The sequence below is a fragment of the Sitophilus oryzae genome, unplaced genomic scaffold, assembly GCF_002938485.1.
Source record: "Sitophilus oryzae breed Bouriz unplaced genomic scaffold, Soryzae_2.0 scaffold_1496_pilon_pilon, whole genome shotgun sequence".
Lineage (NCBI taxonomy): Eukaryota > Metazoa > Arthropoda > Insecta > Coleoptera > Curculionidae > Sitophilus > Sitophilus oryzae.
The window spans coordinates 1301865-1326294 of record NW_022146165.1 but is presented as its reverse complement, the minus strand read 5'-3'; the positions used below and the strand labels follow the sequence as shown (position 1 = coordinate 1326294).

The 24430-nt window shown below is 34.8% G+C and overlaps 1 protein-coding gene across 6 annotated transcripts in view; it reads left to right on the top strand.

The window, feature by feature from the left end:
* LOC115877665 (Down syndrome cell adhesion molecule-like protein Dscam2) overlaps positions 1-23418 on the top strand; it is an 84338-nt gene extending 60920 nt beyond the window's left edge. For 3 of the 6 annotated variants that reach the window (XM_030893929.1, XM_030893928.1, XM_030893926.1), the window contains exons 19-34: positions 147-406; positions 1411-1621; positions 1750-1905; positions 4835-5079; positions 5230-5451; positions 5532-5692; positions 6192-6332; positions 6395-6477; positions 6766-6883; positions 7374-7549; positions 7649-7783; positions 8686-9020; positions 14740-14812; positions 14906-15058; positions 17496-17727; positions 22249-23418. In XM_030893929.1, coding sequence (XP_030749789.1) covers positions 147-406; positions 1411-1621; positions 1750-1905; positions 4835-5079; positions 5230-5451; positions 5532-5692; positions 6192-6332; positions 6395-6477; positions 6766-6883; positions 7374-7549; positions 7649-7783; positions 8686-9020; positions 14740-14812; positions 14906-15058; positions 17496-17727; positions 22249-22357 — 2810 coding nt within the window. In that variant the 3' untranslated portion in view covers positions 22358-23418. The remainder of the gene's footprint in view (positions 1-146; positions 407-1410; positions 1622-1749; positions 1906-4834; positions 5080-5229; positions 5452-5531; positions 5693-6191; positions 6333-6394; positions 6478-6765; positions 6884-7373; positions 7550-7648; positions 7784-8685; positions 9021-14739; positions 14813-14905; positions 15059-17495; positions 17728-22248) is intronic. The other 3 variants (XM_030893932.1, XM_030893931.1, XM_030893930.1) reach the window with 3 other exon arrangements.
* The last annotated feature ends 1012 nt before the right edge of the window (positions 23419-24430 follow it).

The window sequence follows — 24430 nt, the reverse complement described above, 5'->3', positions numbered from 1 at the left end:
AAAAAAATCGAATTTTATGCGGACGAAATAGCGGTAAAAAACTAGTTTTACATAAGAACCGCAAGAATTATTGTGTCAGAACTGATTTTCATGCAGACTAGTGTTTTTTACATCAAGTGTAAAAAATTAGACGTAATCTATTTCAGTTCCTAGCAGTGCTCCTGTTGATATTAGAGCTGAAGCAAAAACTTCAACCGAATTGGTGGTAACGTGGGAACCACCCCCCAGGGAGACTTGGAACGGTAACTTGTTAGGGTACCACGTAGGCTATCAAGCCATGGACGAAGAAAACAAAAGCATATCTCTGAGCTATGTGTTCAAGAGCGTAGAGGTTAGATTACATTATGGTGGAGAGGCCATTTTACAGGGTCTTTCGAAATATACTACGTATAGCATTATTGTACAGGTATAGATATATAGTAAACGCCACGAATGTTTGGGAGTGATTCATCGGTCGCTACCATGTACCAAACCAAACCAAATCAAACTAATCTGTTCGTGGTCACATAAAACTTAATTCCAGTGCCGTGGTGTTTCAAGTCATATAATAATCAATATATAATCTGTTTATGTTTTTGTAATTATTTGGGACCCTGCCTTTTTTAATAAATTATGCAATAGTACCTCCTGGACTCGTGTAACAGGGAGCAAAGGGCCATCGATAAAATTTCAACTACAAACAAAAGCACCAAGGGGTAAGACCATCTTACACACTAAATTTATCTGTTAATTTACCCCTTAGCTCAAATCTCGTACTTACCGATGGTTTCACTAACAAAACAGTTTAAAAATATCTAAATTTATACTAAAACACAAAAATAAAATAATCAATAATATGGAGCATTCCAGCAAACTGTCAAAGTCTTGTCTAAACATATATTTGGTTATAAATATAAACTGGAATGCCCCATTGGTCGCACTGCAAGCACACCAATGGACTGACGCACAAAAACGAATCAATCAAAGAAACGCGATACATTGTCGTCTTTGTTAATCACGCTAACATTTTAGAATAAGCAGGAGGAGAGCAGGCAGATGATTAGATCGGGCCTATAAAAACCTACGTCTGCGGTAAAAATTTACGTTTTTAATGTAAAAATGATAGCGCGCGTGTCGATTCTAACTTCATCAAGCGATGAATCACTCCCAAACATTCGTGGCGTTTACTATATTTTGTTTTTGAAGCCACACTAATAAGGAATGATTCAAAGAGTTTTGTAGTTCTGTAACTGACTATAGTTAACAAGGTAGTTTTCAATAAAATCTTAAAAAAACTTTTAATGAACTATTTGCAAAAAATCCTTTTTTAAATCTCTTTTTACACAACTCTTTCAAACATTCTTCATCTTCAAATACAAACAAAATTATCTTAATACCTATTTATTTCTACACCAAAATGACATTGCCTAGGCTTACAACAGTAGGGGTTCTGGACCAGCGAGTGATCCAGTAACTGCAAGAACGTTAGAAGATGCTCCATCTTTGCCTCCAGAAAACCCCCAATGCTCTGTTTTGAATGCTCAGAGCCTTCATATATCTTGGGAACCACCTGCTTTTGAAGGAAGGAATGGTATAGTCCAAGGATATAAAGTTACTTACCACTCAGTAGGAGAATGGTATGGTAAGTATATGGGGACTTCTTCTAGATAAATATTTTTTTTATTTAACTGTTTTAAAAATAATTTACTTTAAATACTTTTTCATCAATTAACATAGCATAGTCATATAACTCTATTTTTTTTACCACAGATAATGATGATCAGCAGACCAAAATCATCAACCAATTGAGAACCACCATATCTGGCCTGAGAAAATTTACTAACTATAGTATCACAGTACTGGCCTATACCGGAAGCGGTGATGGAGTACGATCGTCTCCTGTCTACTGTCAAACTGAGGAAGATGGTAAATATCTCAAACACAACTTTATTGTTTTTACTATTATTGACATGGAACTTTTTCATACAATTTTTTTTACAAAAAATAGCTGTCACAGATTTGGACTGAATAAGCCCACGGCTAAACAGAAAGCGATTTTTTCGAGTTTGGTTTGGTTAGGTGTGAAGCGTTTTTTCGTCTTATTTATATAGGGTTATTCACCTATGTTGCCATATTATCAGGAAATTATGTTTTTAACTAAAACTAAAAAAAAATCCAAAATTTTTTAACAGAAACTGTTTTATAGTCTGTCCAACGACAAGATCCTTGACAGTGATAGATGTGTCTGTCATTTTAATTTCAAAGTAGTTTATTTTATTTTACAAAGAAATAAGTTGGTACAACTGGAACGCATAGCAGGAAATTAATATATTTAAAATTTGACTGATAAGTGATTACTTCAAAATATTGTGAAAAAAAAACTGTATAAAACTGAAAAAATGTAATCGGGTTATTTTGTTTAAAAAAACGGTATAATGTTAATACAAAACAAACAAGAACAAAACACCACATCCCAAAAAAATATAAAAAAGAACTATTTCTTACTTTCAAGCTTCAAGAAACTTCCAGCATTTATTGAAAAATCGAAAAAGCCCCAGTCATGACAACGTGCATGCAGAAGTTCTTAAAATATTTGACTCAAAGCATCTCACATATCTATTCAATCGAATATACGATACGGGTAAAATTCCAAACGACTGGCTAAAATCAAATTTTATAACAATTCCCAAAAAGGCTGTAGTGACTACAGACTTATAAGCCTAATGAGTCATGCTCTGAAACTTTTTCTTCGAGTCATGCATGCTCGTATATACTCGAAATGTGAAGAAAAAAGCGGAGAGACACAGTTCGGCTTCATCAAGGGGCTGTGTACCAGAGAGGTTTTGTTTTCAATCAAGCTACTAATCCAGAAATGTTATGATCAACGCCAAGATGTTTTTGTATGCTTTATAGATTATCAGAAGGCTTTCGACAACGTTAAACACGATATTCCCCTAAACAGACTGCTCGAGATAGGAATAGACGCCAAAGACATTAGAATCATACAGGAACTATATTGGAACCAAACCGCGGAGATAAGAGTTAACAAAAATGTATCCACAGACACCTTCAATGTGTGTCAAGTCCGCCAGGGCTGTATACTGTCACCAATACTTTTTAATATATACGTTGAAAAGATATTTCAAATGCCCCTGGAAGGAGAAAGTGGAGGAATTAAGATTAACGGAGTTCCAATTAACAATAGAAAGATATGCAGATGATACGGCAATACTAGCACCAACTTTAGAGGATCTCCAGAAAATAATAAATAAGATAGGGGACATGGGAAATCGTTTCGGTCTTAAAATCAACGCTGCCAAGACCAAACTTATGGTAATAGGACGCCAGTCTACAATCAACACCGCATTGACCGTGGATGGAAATATTATAGAGCAGTTCCACGATTTAAATATCTGGGTGCCATGATGAATGAACGATGGGACTGCGATGAGGAAGTTAAACTTAGAAGGAATTATGCAATGTCAACATTTTTTAAACTTAAAAACTTCCTATTAGCACGCAGTCTCCCGCTAACACTTAGACTACGGGTAGTAAAATGCTACATATGACCTATCTTACTATACGGCGCAGAAACCTGGTCTCTCAAAGCTAGAACCCTGAACCGCATCGAGGCTTTCGAAATGTGGGCTCTTCGGAGACTCTTACGTGTGCCACGGACCGCACATGCCACCAACGAAGAAGTTTTAAGAACTGCCGGCTATGACGAGAAATGCTTAACATAGTTAAAGAAAGGAAAGTCTCATACCTCGGCCATATCCTTAGAGGAGACAAATATTACATTCCTAAGCTGATTCTACAAGGAAAAATAGAGGGACGGCGAGGCCCAGGAAGAAAACAACATTCCTGGCTAAGAAACATACGGGATTGGTGTAACATCAGCGACGCAGCCACCATATTTCGAAGAGTCGAAAACGGCAGTCTACACATTGTATGAAGAGTACAGACAATCGCCAACGTGCGGCTAAGCACAAGGCACAGGAAGAAGAAGAAATAAAACAGACTATTTTATTAATTATAACAGTTACCAAATTTTATACCTTAAAGGTTGATTAATTAACTTTAATCGTAATTTTTTAAACCAGTACCTTTTGACATTATTTTTCTGCAGTACTAAAATCCATTAGCGATGATCATGTGATGTCGATATTTTACAGCTACTCCAGTAGTATGTTTAGTACGATCCTTGTGTAGCATATACGAGATGCACTTATCTACGACGAGATGGTATACAAACTTCATTGATGGTAACTTTATTGGTGTATAAGATTTTCTGCCTGGGCAGCGATTATTAACTATAAACTGTGCTCTGGGTCTACAGTTAATTTTCCTTCGATTTTTCCTCCACTTGACTTCAAAAGACACAAAACGTACGTAATAGCACTAATCAAAATGCATCTTCTTCCAAAACGCAGATATTTGACATAAGTTGACACAACATTACAACCTATAATTTGGCAAGACTTTGACAAGCCTCAAAAATCTAAAGGCGAGTTCATACGCGTCGGCGTCCGTTTTTCGTTCATCGTTCCCTCAAACTAATAAAATTGAAATATGATCTGTCATTTTTGAAATAAACCAATAAAACTGGTTTAAAACAACAAGAGACGATACATGACGGATTTATATTTAAAACGATCTATAGTTAACTTAAAAAATAATAGAAACTTTTTTGAGTAAAATAAATAGATTGGTATGGAACGTCATCTGCTTTTCTTCTGTCATCGTCTGTATATAGGAAGCGCTTCTTTGATACTAAATAAACTATGACCACACTAATAATCCCAACACAAAAGTAAAGATATTGCTTTGATTGACATTGCTTGTTTATTTTTAGTTCCATCCGCACCATCGGATATCAAAGCCGTTCTCAGTGCTCCCAACAAAATTTTGGTGTCATGGTTACCGCCTAAATTTAGTAACGGACCTCTAACCGGTTATACATTTTATATGAGCGTAGTGGAGGACGGACAGGAAGAAGGTACTCACAAGAGAGTACTGGGACCTGGGACGGAAATGCACGAAGTGGTTAGAGCACACGATACGGCAACGTTGCAATTCTGGGTTACCGCATCAACGAGGGTGAGTGACTTATAGCTTTATCCAGTGTAGTTTTATCCAGTCTTCCCCACTTAGTGTAGTCTGGCAGAACTCTTTGTTTTTAATTCAGGTGTATTTTTTTTATTTAAAGTTAATAAATTTATTTTTAAAACTTTTTAAATGTTTTTACAGATTGGAGAGGGTGAAAGCACTAAAATTATAACCGTCACCCCGTCCAAAAATGTTCCTGCAAAAGTCGCTTCTTTCGGCCGAGAAATGGTCAGTGCCTGGAAACAGGATATTTTCCTGCACTGCAAGAAAGTCGGCATACCATTGCCTTCGATCAGTTGGAAAATGAACGAAAAATCTTTAGAAGTTGGAGGTCGAAGATTCATTTTATCCAACGGGACACTGGTAAGAAAATGCCAAGTCCTATATCCGTGAAATATTGGGATGCCCTGTATAAGTTTGGGATTTATTAATATAATTTTCAGTTAATCAAAGATATTCAGAGCGTGGATCAGGCAAATTATACGTGTACTGTAGAGAATCAGTATGGAAGGGACGAGATAACTTATACCTTGAGGGTGATAGTACCACCAGATCCACCAATACTCAATGTGGTGGACGCTTTTACTGATAGTTTGCAGTTGAGGTAGGCACATTATATTCAAAAATTGTAATTTTTTATTTGTAATAATTGATGTCCACTGCAAATCAGCGACATACTAGACATAGAATAGAAATTCAACGAAAAAAAGTGGGAAAGTAGAATATTAAAATTTAGAAAGATATTGAAATATGTATGTAGAAAACCTTTGAATATAAATGTAAACAAAAATATAGAGAACAAGTGACAATAACTGTCAAATCGATTGATCTCAATCATTACGGATCATTCGGTCAATCAGTCACTAGTGTCACAAGATTGACAAGAAAACTCTCACTTCACTTCAATCCACTGTTAGGTGATACAAAGTTAGCCGGATCAGTTAGTAAGAAATAAAAATAAATAAAAATAACAAAAAAAAATAATATAAAATAAAATAAATCGAAAAGAAAATCATGAAAAACGAATAAAAAAGTTATAAAACATAAAATCACATGTTATATTATTGAATAAATTTTAAATCGTTTCTTTGTAATGAATTTAGATGGTCTGACAAGGGAAATGGAGGTTCGCCTATTCTAGGTTATGTTATTAACTATAAAAGAGATCACGGAGACTGGGAAGAGCTTCAAATACCCGCCAGAACGGACGAGCATATGTTGAGAAATCTTTGGTGTGGTAGCAGGTATACCTCTAAATGTTATAACATTAATTTGATTGTATAATTTTGATGATTTTTTGTCTTAGGTATCTACTATATATCACAGCTTTTAATAGGATAGGCACAGGTTTGCCTAGTGATATTGTAACTACTCATACAAAGGGTACAGGTAAGTTTCAAGCTAATTTAATATTTAAATTGAACATGTACTAATTGTCTCTATCAGTAGTAGGCAAGCATTTTTTAATTAATAGCTGTCTTTCAATTATTAGTAAATCTTAATATTTATTAATAATGATTGTTATACTATTGTTATTATAATAGCCTAAGACAGTTCAGCATTGGAATCTGGAGAAATTGTATCTTTACTAAAATTACTAATTTTATACTCAAGATTATCAAAGAAAATATTCATATTCAAAATTGGACCAATAATTTAGCTGTGTATTTATTTTAGTGCCTGTTCAGCCCAAGCAATCGCAGATGTTAACTACAAACGCAACAGTAGCAACGGTTTGGTTAGACTCATGGGGAGATGGTGGTTGTGGCATACTTTATTTCTCAATTTTGTACAGGTACTTTAAGGTCTTAGGATTAATGGTATTTTACTTTTTTATTGTAAATTCTATCCAACAGCTCAGGGAGAATTTCGCCAGAGGACGCCCAAAAAAAAACGACAGAAAATACAATTTAACTGTGCATTAAAATGACACAATTATCGCTATCATATAATATCTTCTTGTTGGACAGAGTATATTAAAAAATAGAATCTAATAAAATTATTAGTTAAAAATAAAAGATAAAACTTGCGATTTAAATGAATCAAGAATTTGCAGTAAAGGTTAATTTACCCGTATCGAGTAACTAAAAATGTGTAAACATTTTTCCGTACCAATCACTACCACGAACGGTGCAGGTGATCAGTGATTCTGGCGCCAGCTACTGGATGCTGTAAATTAGCCTTTACATGACATTATGGATTATTATAATGGACATTTTAAGGCACAAGTACATGGTATAAGTACAAAAATTCTAAATTAAACACATACCTATTTATTATTGTAGAGCTGCACATCATAATGCGTGGATAACAGCCTCCAACCATATCAAGCCAACAGAACGCATCTACAGCATCACAGATCTAGTGCCCGCCACTGAATACCGACTCAGAGTTTCAGCTCACAATAACGCCGGAGATACAGAAATGGTTTATAATTTTACTACATTAACCTTTGCAGGAAGTAAGTAAATAAATGTAGTAAAAAGGCCTTTATGTTTATATTAATATTCTGGAGAATATAATAGTAATGCAAATGAATTGATACTATTCTGAATTTTAGTAGTGCCTGAACTATCTCCACCGGTTTCACATTCTGGGGACCAGTCATTCTACTTCAACATGAAAGTATTGCTGCCCATGTTGATCTCGATACTCGTATTAGTACTCCTCATAGTAGCTCTATTTTGGCGAAGAAGTAAGTAAACATTTATTGTAGATTATATGGGAGGGGGAAGTTTTATAGATCTATTTTTTATTCCTTTCTTGACTTATAACTCATCATCATGATTTTGACAAAAGCCAGTATATGGGACGACTTTACAGTTGTTAGTTTCCCCATTTTCCCCACATAATCTGCATTGGTGTTGTTTCTTAGGTTCAATCTACTGAGCTGTTCGTTGAGAGGTTGTAAAAACCCCGTTATAATCTGAAGATTGTTCTTCCTTAAATCAAAGATAATCTTTGAGAATCTCTCGAGAGAGAGAGACACCCGAAGAAATTTCTCAGGACTTACAACCGTTGGAGGTTTCCCATTCCAATTTACAGATGGAGTTTTCCAGGTATTCCTTTAAGTTGGTTTCCATTTGGGAAGCAAAACGGTTCTGGTCCAGGCAGTGGGGGTGTCTGCTTCTTGGAGGACTTTTTTGCCTAATATATACAGATTCTCTTTGCATTTTTTGACCAACTTCGAGTTGATGGATACTGAGTTGATTACTCTTAAGGCTCCTTGACTACCAGATAAGATGGATATTTCTTGTTTCCGATAGTTCCTATCTAAGATAAGTTGTACGCATCTTTAGATAGCGTAGATTTATCGCCTGAAGGATACTGGGGTAGGTGCCCATTGGTTCACAGTTTTTGGTTTTTGACCCAAATACTTTATTTTGGAAGCATCGGTATACTACGTTATGGTATTGTGTTTTAACTGCTGAGCAAACGTTTCTCTCCTCCAATTCTTTTTGTTGTTCAATACTACAATGAGGTTTTATATTATATCGCTCATTACTATATTAGAATAGTATTCGAATAATCCTTCCTTAAGTCTTTTTATTCAGATAGGGTACAGATATTAATTGTAACAATCATGTTCTGTTCCAGGAATAGTCCAAGAGCGCAACTCCCACGACCAATCCCTGCACGAATCACCCTCCATCGCCCAGATCCAGAACAAGCAGAACCGCGACCAGCAGTACCTGGCGGTACGCGCCGGCCGTGGACCCCAGCCTCTGGACATCGACGACACGTACAAACCGGAATCGTCCGACTATATCGAGGACATCTGTCCCTACGCCACGTTCCAGCTGTCCAAGCCGACGTACAGCGAGAGCTCGTACAGCGGCAACGTGTACAGCGGGCCGTACCACTCGGTACGCGGTTCTTTTGTTTATCATGACGTTAAACCGCCACCTAGCGATAAGTTTAAGTTGGGCCATGTAAGTTTCATCGTCGTTTTGGTTCTGTTTCGCACTCGTACACGATCATGAGTTTTTAAGTTGTGTATTTAAATCGTTTGGAGGAAATAGTTAATAAAATAATAAATAGTTCCTCGGTGAGTTGGACATGTTTGATTTGGTAAAACTTTACGTCGTTTTAGGTGGTTGAACATGCGATAATATCAACGCTCCTACTGAGTAATCAATCTTCACCAAGAGAAACTTAATAAAATTGTAGTTTATATCCATCATATGCTCGGTGTCCTATATTAGAATCCTAGATCAAATGTACTTACGTGGATATATCCCGTGGAATGCTCACTACATTGCCAGGCCACATGACCCACCACTTGTGACGACACTGAAGGAAACTATAGGAACTACCGTCAAGGCTAAGCAGCAAGAGACGTGTTAACACCGTGGGGACTGCGCTACAGCTCGAAGACTCAAGCTCTCAAGACACAAAACAACTACTAGACTACAAAAAGAACCTAGTACAAATAATTGTATGTGTCATCACTGAAAACTGCCCCATGGGGGTAAACCTCGTGCTGTGCCGCTGTCCGGCACTGAAATACCGACGTTTTAAAATTTTATGGCACGTTTTTTGGGAGGGACTAGAGGAAGCAGCAGAAGCCAACATTAGCGACGTCAGGAACTTTGCGAAGAGCTGAAAGTGCTTAACGCAAAGAAATAATGAGGGGAAGGTTTGGTATACAGGGATATCGAAATGGGCCTCCGAGTGAGGGATCAAACAGGATCCCGTACCCCAGCAACCTAACCTACATGGATATATCAATTCCATAAAATTTACATTAGAAAATTCTAACATCACGAAATGCCATATTTATAATACCATCTTTATTGCATTTATGACGTGTTCAATAGATTTGTCCTGTCTGATGATCTTTACGCAAGCGCATTAAAAATTGAACTTATTTCCGATATAATTATATATTTAATAGGGTTGCGCGATGCATAATTTTGCATTAATTTCATACAAAATATACCTATTAGACCATTTTTTATTTCAATTGGAATTATTTACTATTTGATAAAAAAGATCGGAGCATGCAACCATCTAAAATACAGTTTTACATGTTTTCGCTAATAAATGTTATATTAATAATTATTATATTAAGATTAATCCGCATTTTAAGGTTTTCCGTTTTTGCATCTCTCATTTGTAGAAATAAATTTCTAATGTCTTTATCTAGGCAAAAAAAACAGTTAAATCATCTGTTTCATAATTATTTTTTCGGGATTTATGTCATATTTTCTTTTTGTTGGCATTTAAATATATTTTCACCACAAACCATTTCATCAGTAAATTCTACATTCCAGCCCATACATTTTAGTCATTATGAGTATATCTAATGTTCACTATATTTGCTATTAGAGTAAATTATATTATTATTATGATTATTAACTTTATTTTACTTAATAATTAAATTTTTATAATGGAAACTTATAAAATTAGTTGGTTATTCTTCATTATACTTCAGTATCTAATAAATTAAGAAAATGCACAATCTTGAGATATAGGATTCACCTGTTGTGTTTACACACTTTTGCAATGAACTTGAAACCTGCAGAGATGTACATGTTACAGTAAAGGCCAGCAATCAGTAAATTTTCACAATTACTAGTAAAGCTGACATTCACTGATTTGCTAACACTACGCCAGTAAAAGTTCAATAACAAATTTTGAAACAAACTTTTACTAGTAAATGATAGCGTTCATTGGAACTTACTAGTGAATGCTAGCAATAGAATTTGATGTGCTCTTTGACTATCTTCTAGCAGCTGCTGGTAATTTATTATCCTGAAATTACAATCGGACATTAAAAATCAATACAGTCAAAACAATCAAACTTGTATTAAAACCAAAAAATTACAATGGCGCAAACGGATCGTGGCTATCTTGGTCGGTTTCGAAGCTACAGGGGGATTCTCAAATTTTGTACTTTTTGAAGATGTTCGATAGTTTGTTTATTTCAGCAACCACGGAAAAATGAATTATACATTCTAAAGGCACTTTTCTGTATAGAATGCAGTGGCGTAGTCAGACTTTTTTCGAAAAAAATATTTTTTGAGATATTAATATACTTCTGTTTTTTTTTTAAATAGAACCCCCTGTATATTTTTTAATTTTCTAATTCAGCTTGGCATGGGCTTCTCGAAAATATATAACACTCTATATTTATTTTCACTATTAACCTCATAGTAGGCCGCGCCGAGTAACAAAGTAATCGGTTATCATGGTGATCGGGACATACCTTTGATGGATGCGTGACATTTCATCTCAACAGATTGAAGTGTGTGTATTTTAAATAATAAAAAAATGAGTAAATTTGAAAATTTTAAGAAATATAATGTTAGGATGTTATATTGAGTCTAACAAACATAAGCAAATGGCAGCTGATTTATATTTTGAGCGGTATCCAGAGCGCGAGCAACCAAACCCAGCCATGTTTAAAAGGTTAGAAGATAGTTTAATCAATTTTGGATCTTTTCAAAAACCCCGTCTGAAAAATTATCAGAAAGAAGATGAATAAAATCAATACATTAATGTCCTCGGAGCCGTAACACTAGATCCGGAGACGGTACCAAGTCTGTCTAGATAATAAGGGACAACGCCGCAGTCTGAACATTTAATATAGTCTTTGTGTTTTTATTTTCTTTCTTCTGTTCTTTTGTTTCTGTCACACTTATTTTTTATTTGCTTCGTATTGTTCAATTTTATTTAATTGCTAATTCATGTATTCGGCTCCGAGGACATTAACATATTGATTTTCTTCATCTTCTTTCTGATAATTTTTCGGACGCGGTTTTTGAAAAGATCCAAAATTGATTAAACCATCTTTTAACCTTTTAAAAATGGCTGGGTTTGGTTGCTCGCGCTCTGGATACCGCTCAAAATATACATCAGCTGCCATTTGCTTATGTTTGTTAGATTCAATATAACATCCTAACATTATATTTCTCAAAATTTTCAAATTTACTAATTTTTTTATTATTTAAAATACACACACTTTAATCTGTTGAAATGAAATGTCACGTATCCATCAAAGGTATGTCCCGATCATCATGACAATCGTTTACTTTGTTACTCGGCGCGGCCTACTATCTACTAAGTGGATATTTTAAGAAAAATTTGAAATGTTGAGGTTAATAGTGAAAATTAATATAGAGTGTTATATATTTTCGAGAAGCCCATGCCAAGCCGAAATATAAAATTTAAAAATATACAGGGGGTTCTATTTAAAAAAAACATAAGTATAGTTAATATCTCAAAAAATATTTTTTTCGATAAAAGTCTGACTACGCCACTGCATTCTACACAGAAAAGTGCCTTTAGAATGAATAATTAATTTTTCCGTGGTTGCTGAAATAAACAAACTATCGAACATCTTTAAAAAGTACAATACTTGAGAATCCCCCTGTAGCTTCGAAACCGATCAAGTTAGCCACGATCCGTTTGCGCCATTGTAATTTTTTCAAAAAAAGAGAGACCGCAGTATCAAAAATTGGGCATCAAAACTGTAGCTGTTAAAACAACGCAAGGAACTCCACAAGGTGGAGTAACATCCCCTTTGCTGTGGAGCTTGGTGGTGGATGAACTACTAGATGAATTAACTCTAGCGGGAATACACTGCATTGGGTATGCAGATGACATAGTCATGATCGCTCGGGGGAAACATGAAGGCACCTTGTGTGATATTATCCAAAGAGGACTCCGTATCACTGAGAGATGGTGTAGGACTGTCGGGCTGAGTATCCGCGATAGTCAGCCGGGCTGTAGGACTGTCGGGCTGACAAAACCACGATAGTGCCATTCACCAGAAGGCGAAGTCTGAAAAACTTGAAAAGAATCCAACTAGATGGAAAGGAAATACTGCCAACACAGGAATTTAAATACCTGGGAATAACCCTGGACAGTAAACTCCTGTGGAACAGGCATATTAAGAACACTACCAGCAAAGACATAAAGGCTCTCATGATATGCAGAAGACTGGCCGGAAATAGATGGGGCTGCTCCCCTAACATTTTGCGCTGAATGTATACCATGATAGTAAGACCCATGATTACTTATGGAGCAGTTGCCTGGTACACAAAACTAGAGCAACGGACGGCAAGGCTAAACATATGCAAAGTCCAGAGACTAGCATGCGTTTGCATCACAGGAGCCATGAGAACCTGTCCAACAGCAGCAATGGAGGTCATTCTAGATCTAACACCACTGCACATTGTCATTGCATATATGCCAATGCGACAATGATTAGAATGGTCACTAACGGAATTAGTACTGGGAGAATTGTCAGATCAGGGGCTTGGAACACCCTCATAAAGGAAATACCACTCCTGCAACTCCCAGTGGACGATATGCCAAGAACCTACAACTTTGAGAAACATCTCAATGTAGTATTGGGCAATAAAAAGGATTGGAAGAGCAAAACGCTTGCCCAGCAGTTAAAAGACCATACCATAACTTGGTATACTGATGCTTCCTAAACCAATACGGGAACAGGGATCGGAGTGTTTGGGCCGAGAGCTAATTACTCCGAACCAATGGGCACTTACCCTAGTATCCTACAGGCAGAAATCTACGCTATCGAGAGATGCGTACAACTTATCTTAGATAGGAACTATCGGAAACAAGAAATAGCCATCTTATCTGATAGTCAAGCAGCGTTAAAGGCGATCAACTCAGTCTCAATCAATTCGAAATTGGTCAAAGAATACATAGAGAAGCTGAATAAATTAGGCAAAGAAAACAAAGTCCTCCTACACTGGGTGCCTGCTCACCAAGGGATAAAAGGCAATGAAAAAGCAAATAATCTAGGTAGAAAAGGAGCGAACACTCCACTAACTGGACCAGAACCGTTCTGCTTTCCAAGTGGTAACCAACTCAAGGAGGAACTCAAGAACTTGGAAGATTCCATCCGCAACCTGGAATGGAAATCTTGCAATGGTCTAGGACACTCGAAGAAGTTTCTGAGGGCTTATGATCAATAAAAATCACAGATCTTCCTAGGTCTGAGTAAGAACAATCTTCGGATTGTCAGGGGTTTTTAACAGGACACTGTCTCCTCAATGAACACCTCAGTAGATTGAAACTAAGAAGAAACGGCGAATGCAGATTCTGTGGGGAAGATGGTGAAACACCAGTACACCTCATCACTGAGTGCGCCGAGACGACAACCATTCGTGCCATGAATTTTGGTACGACTGATATTGGAGATGGAGAACTACCCTCTATAAAACCGTCCCAGATACTGGCTTTTGTCAAAGCCCTGGGACTGTATGATGAGTTATGATTCAAGAAAGGGGGACACAATGGATCTGTAAGGTCGAAGTGATTAACCCCCCTCCCACTCATTCTAAATTCTAAAAAAAAATCAAAATTTGAATATTTCTTACGGTTTTCTAGATACCCTATAGAAACAACCAAAATGGTCCACCCTGTACAATAGAATGACTTTTACTGGCAACTTTTCTTACTGTCACTAGCGACGGCTAACAATTACTAGTAAAAGTCGACAAATTCCTTTAAACTACGACAATCACTGGTCCAGTGATTAATTCTTAGCATTTTCTAGTGATGTTAACATTTACTGGATTTCCAACTTTCACTGTAACATATACATGTATATATATTTATTTATTATTTATTTATAACTCTAAATTCTTAAAATTAATATTTTTTTCTTTATAGAATAAAGAACCAGAATACACAAAAGTTCGGAGAAAAGGCGGCAGGTTAAGAGATCCCCATTCGGAAAGTCAAGGTAAAGTTCTACTATTTTTTTAACATCACTTTCTTTTTTAAAAATCAACACGCAATTGTATAAAGCGCGCCTTTACCAGTTTTTCTATCTTAGAATCGGATAATTTGGGAAGTACCGACTCGGAAGTAAAGAAAATTCTGACGCTACACCTTCCCATTTCAGAGTACGACACGCTGGGCTCGGATTCTGAGGGGGATGCGCGCGCAGCCAGCCAGGATCTCATGTCATTCGGTCGTCGGATGAGAGGTAATGAAAATTTATATGGGCGGATATTCTGTTCCAACTATTATTCCTGATCAATTTTATTTATTGACAATAATTAATTTAATTGCTCATGGTCAATTTTATTCCGATATAAAAAGATGTTTTTCAGAATCATCAGAATATAATAATAGGAAATAATTTTACAAATACACATTCTGCTATGTACTTTATACACACTGTGCCAATTTTAAAACTTCCTACCCTTAATATCTTTCTTGCAGCTAAAAATATGAAAAGTCGGAAAGACACGTCAATTTTATTTTTTTATTGGGGACATTTTAAATGAATATGTGTAGTCCTTTTCTTTGATTCCCCTAGGAGAGGTAGATTTTACCTTTACAATCTTAAATGGGAATGGGGGTCAAATGGCACATCGTTTTAAAGGGGTTTACTTCTCTTTCCAGTGGTATCCTACTTTGTTGCTTTTTGTCCAGAGGTTTCCGAATAATCGCGTTTCAAAGTTGCAGAAACAATTAAACATGCCTGCATTGAGATTTTTGTTTTCAGGCTAGTATTGGCAAAAATTATTGCAATGGATCTCCTTGTAGTACATATGATTAGATTAGGTTACACCACTAACGCCCTATCTTATAAGTTGTTCAAAATGTTGTCCATTTTCCTGTAAACAATAATAAAGTCTGTTTTCAAACTCCTCCCTAACATTTCGGAAAACTTCACCGGGAATTGACCGGCATTCTGCTGTAATTCACCTTTCAAGATGAATATTAGTAGGTTGTGTTTGGTAAATAATGGATGTAAGATGTCCCCCAAAGAAAGAAGTCTAAGAGTGTTAAATCCGGTGACCGCGGATCTTCAATTTATCCCCTTCTGCCAATCCATGTTCCCGGAAATCTCTCGTTTAACCACTGTCGGACCGAAAGATGGAGCACCGTCCTGCTGGAATGTTTTACAAATCTTATTGTAAAACTGGATTACCCTCTGCATCAATTTGAGTTTCTAGCTCTTGGGTGATAAGAGGATCAATAGTCTCTTGAAGCATATTAAGATACAGATCACCTGTCAAGTTTCCTTCAATGAATACCAGCCCAAACATTAAGTTTTTGGTTAGGTTAGGCGTTTGCTTAATCCGCAAGCCCATATCTGCTATTCCTGAAAGGCCATCTCATAACTATCCTCTTAGGAATACGGAGCACGATCTTTATCTGCCAACCCCGAGCTCAGAACTAGTAAAAGTTCAATACTGTACAATGCCAATAAAATGTACAATCATCTGCCTTTGAATATCAAGTCGCTTTCATTCTTTCCCGCATTTCGCAAAGCTCTGAAATCATAGTTACTGGAGAGAGCCCTATATATGTGGTAAACGACTTTTTTGTTGATGTTTAATCATGAACAATTTTGAATTTTAAAATTTTGATCATCTCACGTACTGGTCAAAGGTCAAGTATTTAATATTTTTATAACTCCTAAATTATAACTCTTTAAATTATATCTATTTACAATCTTCCTATTGTAAACTTTTATTGATACGCCTTTTTTGTGTTCTGCAATTGTTCATGTATGTTATATTTGTAACTTTAATGACTTAATTTTTTTTTGAATTGTATGATTTGTATTGTATATTTTTTTTGTGCTTTTGTTTGTTTTGTAAATGCTTTGTCGATGAAGCTATTTTTGCTTTTTGCACAATAAAGCGTTATTTGTTGTTGTTGTTGGGGATATTGTGTATCTTTCTTCTCGAAAATATCCGGGTTTTCGACATTCCGATATCGACAATTTTATTATTTTGTTTGCTAATATTTCCATTTAGAAAAAATGGACATTTATCGCAAAAACAGATATTCGGCAGAATGTTTGGGTTGGCGTTAGCACAATTTCACAAAACCCTATTTTTTATCAAAATCATCGTCATAGAGTTCTTGAAGTATCTGAATATATACTCCCCTAGAAAAATACATAATACGCTACGTAATGGTTACGTCTATGTTGCCACCTAATCTTCTAATCATTTCTACCACAAGGAGACCCATTGCAATAATTTTTGTGTAAACACTAGCCTGAAAACCAAAATCTCAATGCAGGCATGTTTAATTGTTCCTGCAACTTTGAAATACGAATATTCGGAAACCTCTGGACAAAAAGCAACGATACCACTGAAAAGAGAATTAAACGCCTTTTAAAACGATGTGCCATTTGACCCCCATTACCATTTAAGATTGTAAGGGTGACATCTACCCCTCCTAGGACGTTGAAAGAAAAATGCTAAAAATATTAAATTAAAGTGTCCCCTTACAAATAAAATTGACATATCTTTCCGATTTTTCATGTTTTTAACTGCAAGAAAGATATTAAGGGTGAGAGTTTTAAAATTGACACAGTGTATAGTAGAAGAAATAGGTTCATTTATCACATAATCTGTTCTTACATCATAATCAATCACGATTTCTTTAACCGCTAGGTAAACTTGTTCGTACAGGTGGCGCTGAAGGATCCTCGTCTTCCTCCGAGTCGCCTCCTTCGGGCAGTGTAGGTCGCAAACCCTACAACATGGCCAAGGGCAAGGGAAAGGCTAGTGGTAAGGGCCTTAGGCACGTGCGCTCATCTAGCGGCTATTCCAGCCACAACGAAGAGACCACGTTTAGTATATCGCACGCTGCAAGTTTCAGCGATAGAATACATCCACCTACAAGGTATGCTCTTGTTTGTACCGGGTGTCCCGTTTTTGAGTCTTTTATAGGGATTTCCGTTTAGTAGTAGAGATATTGTGAGTGACAAAAAAGAAGTGAAACACCTATGTGCTGGCAACTGTTACTTTTGGGTCGGCATTTACATGTGTGGAAGTAAATCGCATAGGGATCTTATTAAGTTGGAGTGAGAGAAATGCGAGCGACCGACGCGACGCGCGACGCGGACGGTGCGCTTCGTCCCATGGACAAAAATCAAAAAATAAGTTAAAATTTACTAATATCTGAATATATAATTTTATACTTATAGCAATGTTCAACCATCCTGTATATTATTTTTCATAAACAGCGTTTTTGTTAGCAAATATTTTCACTAAAAATAAATTTTGCGATCATTATCTCATCAGTGAAAAGAATAACATTCATAGTAGTTCTGTATATTATGGAGTTAAACGGGTACGTACTTAATTGAAAGCCACTATGGATATTGTTAAACAAGGTATGTCCTTTAAATTTATTTCTAAACAAGTTCGTGATTGTTTAGTTTTTATTTATTTTTTAAGATGATTCTTAAATGGGTATAAAAATTTTACGTTTTCAAACTTCAAAAAGGCATTTAAAAAAAACATATCAAAACATATCGTATTTATTGAATATTTTTGTTGCCATATTTATACACTTTTAATTTTTGTATAGTTCACCTGCGTCTGCTTGCGACGAACTTTATTTTATAATACTTTTCAGATGGAGTAAAATTGATAAGCAATGCCGATCTGGCTAATACTTGGCTTGATCATAAGGAAAAGAACTCAAAATTATTTGTATTTCAAAAAATATGTTCTTATTAGATATTGGTGAACCTTCCAGTCAAACGAGACACCACTTGTGCCTGAAAAAGTCCACTATGTTGGAGCGAAACGTCGCATAAAAAAGTGTCCATCTTTCAATTTATTATAAAATCTCATACCCAAGAAAAGGAAAAAATAATATATGGATATGGTCTATTAAAGAGGTAACTATTAACATCCGAACCCCTCATACCGACAAAATGAACAGTAACAACGCGAAAAAGTAACATATTAGAAAATGATGTACAGAAATATCTTATATGTGAGGATACTTTATCTACCTGTGATTTGGATACTATAAATTTGGAAGATTCTGTCAGCAGTGATTCTCCTGAATCAGAGTAGTTACGATCTATGCATTTTGTTGTCCTAATGTAAATTTATAGTATCTTAAGTTTTTTTTTAATTGAATATAACATTAATGTTTCTTTTTCATTAAAGAAAAACATTTTTATCTTATATTAGGCTTATATTGTAGGAATCATGTTCTAATGTTATTTCAATTCTTTTTTATCACAGGAATTTATTTAATACTTACACCGTTTTCATACTATAACTTATTATTTGCTTAGATGGAACACAGCTCGAACATTATTAATATTTATAAGATTTTTTTTTTCATAAACGTGGGACTAAGAACATCATCATTTAGTACAATGAGAGTACTCATCATTTTTGTTAAATAAACCTAGTTTGAATAAATTGCTTACAATAAAAGAGAAGTTTTGGATTTTTGTCCTCTAGAGCCATATGTTCAAAGCACTGTGCGGTGTGCTGTTGCGGCGTTGTCGATGCGCCTTTCCCTATCAAGTAAAGTAAAATCACGATCGCAAACCGCTTATTTTTAAAAGACTTTTTTTTATCAAGAGATAACTAGATAAAATCACTAGATATGTTTCTGAGCATCTGAAATGGAATTATAAGGATATCGTTAGGGTGTCATTTTTTTATAACGAGAAAACCGAATCGAACACCCACTCAATTCCACTTATTTTTACCAAAAATGCAAGTGTTTCTAGCTTGCGCTTAAAAAAATTCAAGCTATAGGGAAAATTACAACGACTCGTTAATAAATAAACAAATCAAGTATCACGAGACGTAATTAAATCGTAAAGCTGAACGCATGACGTACACCTTCCCCTAAAACTTAAGTACTGACAGAGGTATTGATTGGGTCGACCAGTCAACTGCGACAAATCTGCTATATCCCCTTCCACGTCTCTTAGCGATGTGCAGTTTCTCGGTTTATTTCATACGTTTGGCAACGTGTTTACTGTCCTCTCTTTGTTCAGTACATTATAAACGCATTGTACTTTTCTTGCATACGGAAATCTCGACCCAAGACTAACCTTTGCCAGCCCTTAGTATACAGGGTCCGGTATCTGTAGCTGCTAGAATAAAAAAAATGGAAAATTTGTTTAAGTGCAAACCTAAAGTATATACTAGTATCTATATCTTGAAAATATTTTAACTTCTACAAGAGGGCTCCAAAAAGTATGAGTGGATCGGGATGATTTTTTTTAAATAGAATACCCCGTATATTACTGCATTTTTGGCTTACTTTCCAGATCACTTTACATAATCCTAAGATATGAGTAAATATATTTCGAGATAGTTTTAGAGATAATAAAAAAATTGCATATATAAAATGCTAATGTTTATCTGTGTGTCGTCTCTACTGAAGTAATGACTTGCTCTAGAAAGTTGCTTTTTTTACTAAAAGATAGCTAATTGGCTCTGCTAAAAACTGTCGCCGGATTTTTAGTTTTTCATTTAATTAAAAAAAATAGAAGTATTTTTTCCCTGATGTCGTGGCGGATGCGCCAGGCTTTAACTAGTAAAAAATAAATATGTTCACCCTTTCTTAAAAAAATTATTACAAATACAGAAACTGTCCTGAAATCAAAACTATATTAGGTATTTACTTTAGATGGTCTATACTTACTTTGCTAGAAATATCGTAATCTTAAATCATACAGAGTGTTCAAAATTATACGCAAAACTTTTTAAACATAAAATAATTTTTCTTCGTTTTTTTCTAAATGCTAACACCCTGTATATTATTTTTTATTAAATGGAGAATTAAAAAATTAACGGTTTTGTGTATTTAGAGTATTTTAAAAATTTTAACGGTTGCGTAGATACTCGCGGTATTATTTCAAAGATAAAATACGAGAGAAAAATCATTGGATGGCTTTGATAAACGTTTGCTGTGCGAAATGCCATACCGTGTTGCAACTGTTACTTTTGGGTCGGTATTTACATGTGTGGAAGTAAATCGCATAGGGATCTTATTAAGTCGGAGTGAGAGAAATGCGACGGTGTACTGTAGCAGCGTTGCCGGTACGCCTTTCCGTATCAAGTAAAGTAAAATCACGATCGCAAACCGCTTATTTTTAAAAGACTTTTTTTCGAAAATATAACTAGATAAAATCATTAGATATGTTTCTGAGCATCTGAAATGGAATTATAAGGATATCGTTAGGGTATCCATTTTTTTATAACGAGAAAACGTTAGTAATCGCGATAATTTAAAATCTCAACTTTTTAACACATAACACGCCATAACTTAAGAACGGCTTTAGATATTGAAACTTTTTTTTTATTTAAAAGATCGGATCTTTTACAATATGTTTAAATAAGAAAAATTCGATAAGATTGTTTTTTTTTTCATTCAAAAATTTTAAACAACCAATCCATTTACTTTTAGTGCATTACAATTTTCAGCAATCGTGTAACTTTTTTATTTATAAAGATTTTCACATACTGTCTGCGAAGAAAATATAGCAGAAATGTTAAGAAAGTTTTAGAAAAAACTACAATCAATTATTTCTAATAGATTTCGAGATATCGATTTTTGAGTTCAGAGTTCTAATAGCGCGACCACTGTTGAACACCAACTCAATTCCACTTATTTTTACCAAAAATGCAAGTGTTTCGACTAGCGCTTAAAAAAATGTAATTTATAGGAAAAATTACAACGACTCGTTAATAAATAAACAGATAAAGTATCACGAGATGTAATTAAATCGTGAAGCTGAACGCATGATGTATACCTCTCCCTAGAACTCTAAGTACTGACAGAGGTAGTCATTGGGTCGACCGGTCGACTGCGAAAAATCTGCTATATCCCCTTCCACGTCTCTTAGCAATGTGCATAGTTTCTCGGTTTATTTCATAATTTCATATGTTTAGCAAAGTGTTTACTGTCCTCTCTTTGTTCAGTACATTAGAAACACAAGAAGGGTACATTCTTACATACGAAAATATCGACCCAAGACTAACCTTTGCCAGCCCTTAGTATATGAAAATTAAACCGCGAATATCTGCGAAACAGTTAAAAATTTTGAAATATTCTAAATACAAAAAATGTCCATTTTTTAATTCTCCATCTATTAAAAAATAATATAAAAAGCTACTTCAGAAAAAAATATCAAATTTTGATAAACTAAAAAATATAAAATATATGGTGTTCTCTTTTTTTTGTCAGTCAGTATAATTGCTGGGAAAACTCGCAAGTTCTCCTGTAAAGTACTATAATGGACATCTAGTTGTCTGTAATCTCAGATATGTTTGACTAATTATAAATTAACATGATAACTATTCACTAGTTTTGATCTTTTTTGTAAAAACCTACTAATTCTGTGATGATTTTCTAACTCTTTATTTCTTTTGACAGATTTTCTGACGTATCAATGCGGGATTTCACCGATAACGACTACGAAAAGGATCATAAACCTAGAGGGATCTCGAAATTAACTAGAGAAGCATTCCAAATAAATGTATAATACTAATTTGTAATAGAAGATATATAGGTTCTCCAGTGAGGAAATCAAGTGGAGAGAGTATATAAAGCGGTGGTAGATTTTGTTGTACCTTTTAATTAATACATTAAACATATGAAGACGAAATGAGGGAAGTTAAATTAAATCTTATTATATACAATGTTAAATATGGTGTGATAGAGCCACAATGGATGATAGTGTGATGCTATATATGAATTAGATTAGTTCGTTTTTATTTTATAATACACCGTAATGAAAACATTGATATTATGTGACGCCCTTGGAGAAATCAGTAAACCTAGTAGATATTCTATAAGAAAATCAGTAAAAGTTGACACTTCATCCAAATATTTCACAAATTCACGTCACAATATTGTCATGGCTACTTTTTTACTTTGATGTTTGACAAGTGTCAAATTTTATTTCAATTTTAGAAACAATACATATATTTTTTTATATCTATATTATTACTTTGTCTACACAAACAGAGAAATGTAAAGTTCTAATTGGCTAGCTGTAAATTGGTTCACTTTTTTTGGTATTCTATTCACGGTCCTTAAATTGATATTGAACGCAGCTAAAACAAACTGAAAGATCTATATGTTTTCATCAAAAGCCCCAAAAGTTATGAAACAATGTCAATGTTTGCCTCTTTAAAGCAGCTTAATCGCAAAGAAAGGTCACCTTGATTTCATTCCTGTTCATCTTAAAATGTTGTCAGATTTCATAGGAATAACAGATTAAAATAAACTAAAGGCTTCAGAACTGGCTTACAAATGGAGATCGTCGTCATTTTATACGTAGAATTATATAATGAACTTATGAAAATAACTTAACGTCATCTTTCTAGCTCATACGATAGATTTGTTGTAACTGACTGTAAACCAATTATTTATTTATACCGATCTGGCCATTGAAACTGCGTGGTCCGGATTTTAACGCGTAAGAAAGCGATGTAGACAGCTTAATGACAAATCAAATGCATTAAAAAGAGAGTTGAAGAGAAAAGTTGGGTTGATCCATTTCATCAATGCGGTATTGCCGGATTTTGCATCAAAATTTCAAACCGCACAAATAGGCTTTTACGAAAAATGTATTGCCTCTAGGGTTGGAACTTTATTTTTCACAAATAGTTACTCATTTTAATACAGCTGTAATATATTATATTTAGCTTAGATATACATAGATTATCTTCATTTCAGTAGTATACATGAAAGTTTTAAAATAGTTTATTTTTTTTCACATTGTCCTACACACGAAAAAACCGGCAACGCTGTATGCCGCTTTTTATTTTGTCTCTCTGTCTGTCAACCGGTCATTTATATTTATCTCTGTCGCATGCATTAAAATACAGACCACGGAGATGAACTGTCCATGATGGTATGTTCAAGAGCGTCTATGTTTACTTATTTCTTTGAAGAACGGGCGTCCATATTTTTGACACGTACTATTTTTGTTAAGGATTTAGCAGAATTTTTAAACGTAAGATTGATGTGGAGTAATCATGTTATACGAAGGTTATTCTGAATATACAACTATTTTCACCCTCTCAATAAAGAAAATAGAATGAAATTTATGACATTTTTGTGAGTGTTGTAAGCGTGGATTACAATGGTTTTGTAAAGCAGAGATATAGAGGTAGGCAGATTTAGTTTTAACGTATCCATAAATGTTTTAATGGCCGCCATGCCTAGCTTAGATCTACAGGGTACATAATAATAATAATAATAATAGCTTCCGTATATAGCGTTTAACGCCTTGGGAGCAGGGTTCGGAAGTAGTTAATTAAGACGTAATTTACCTGATTAACTACGTGTAGTTTTTCTTCAAAAACTACGTCTTTTCCCGTTCATTAACTACATGAAAACTACGTTAATAAACTATGTATTGATATTATGAATAATTTTCCTTTGTATGAGGTGTAATAGAGATAATATGATGTAAATATTATATTTAAAGCCATATTTCTCCTGTTTTCTTAAATACATTATATGTTTTTAAAGCTTCAACTTATTATAACTTCACCTCAAACCTTTGACATTTGAAAGTCACATACATAGGTTACATAAACTACAC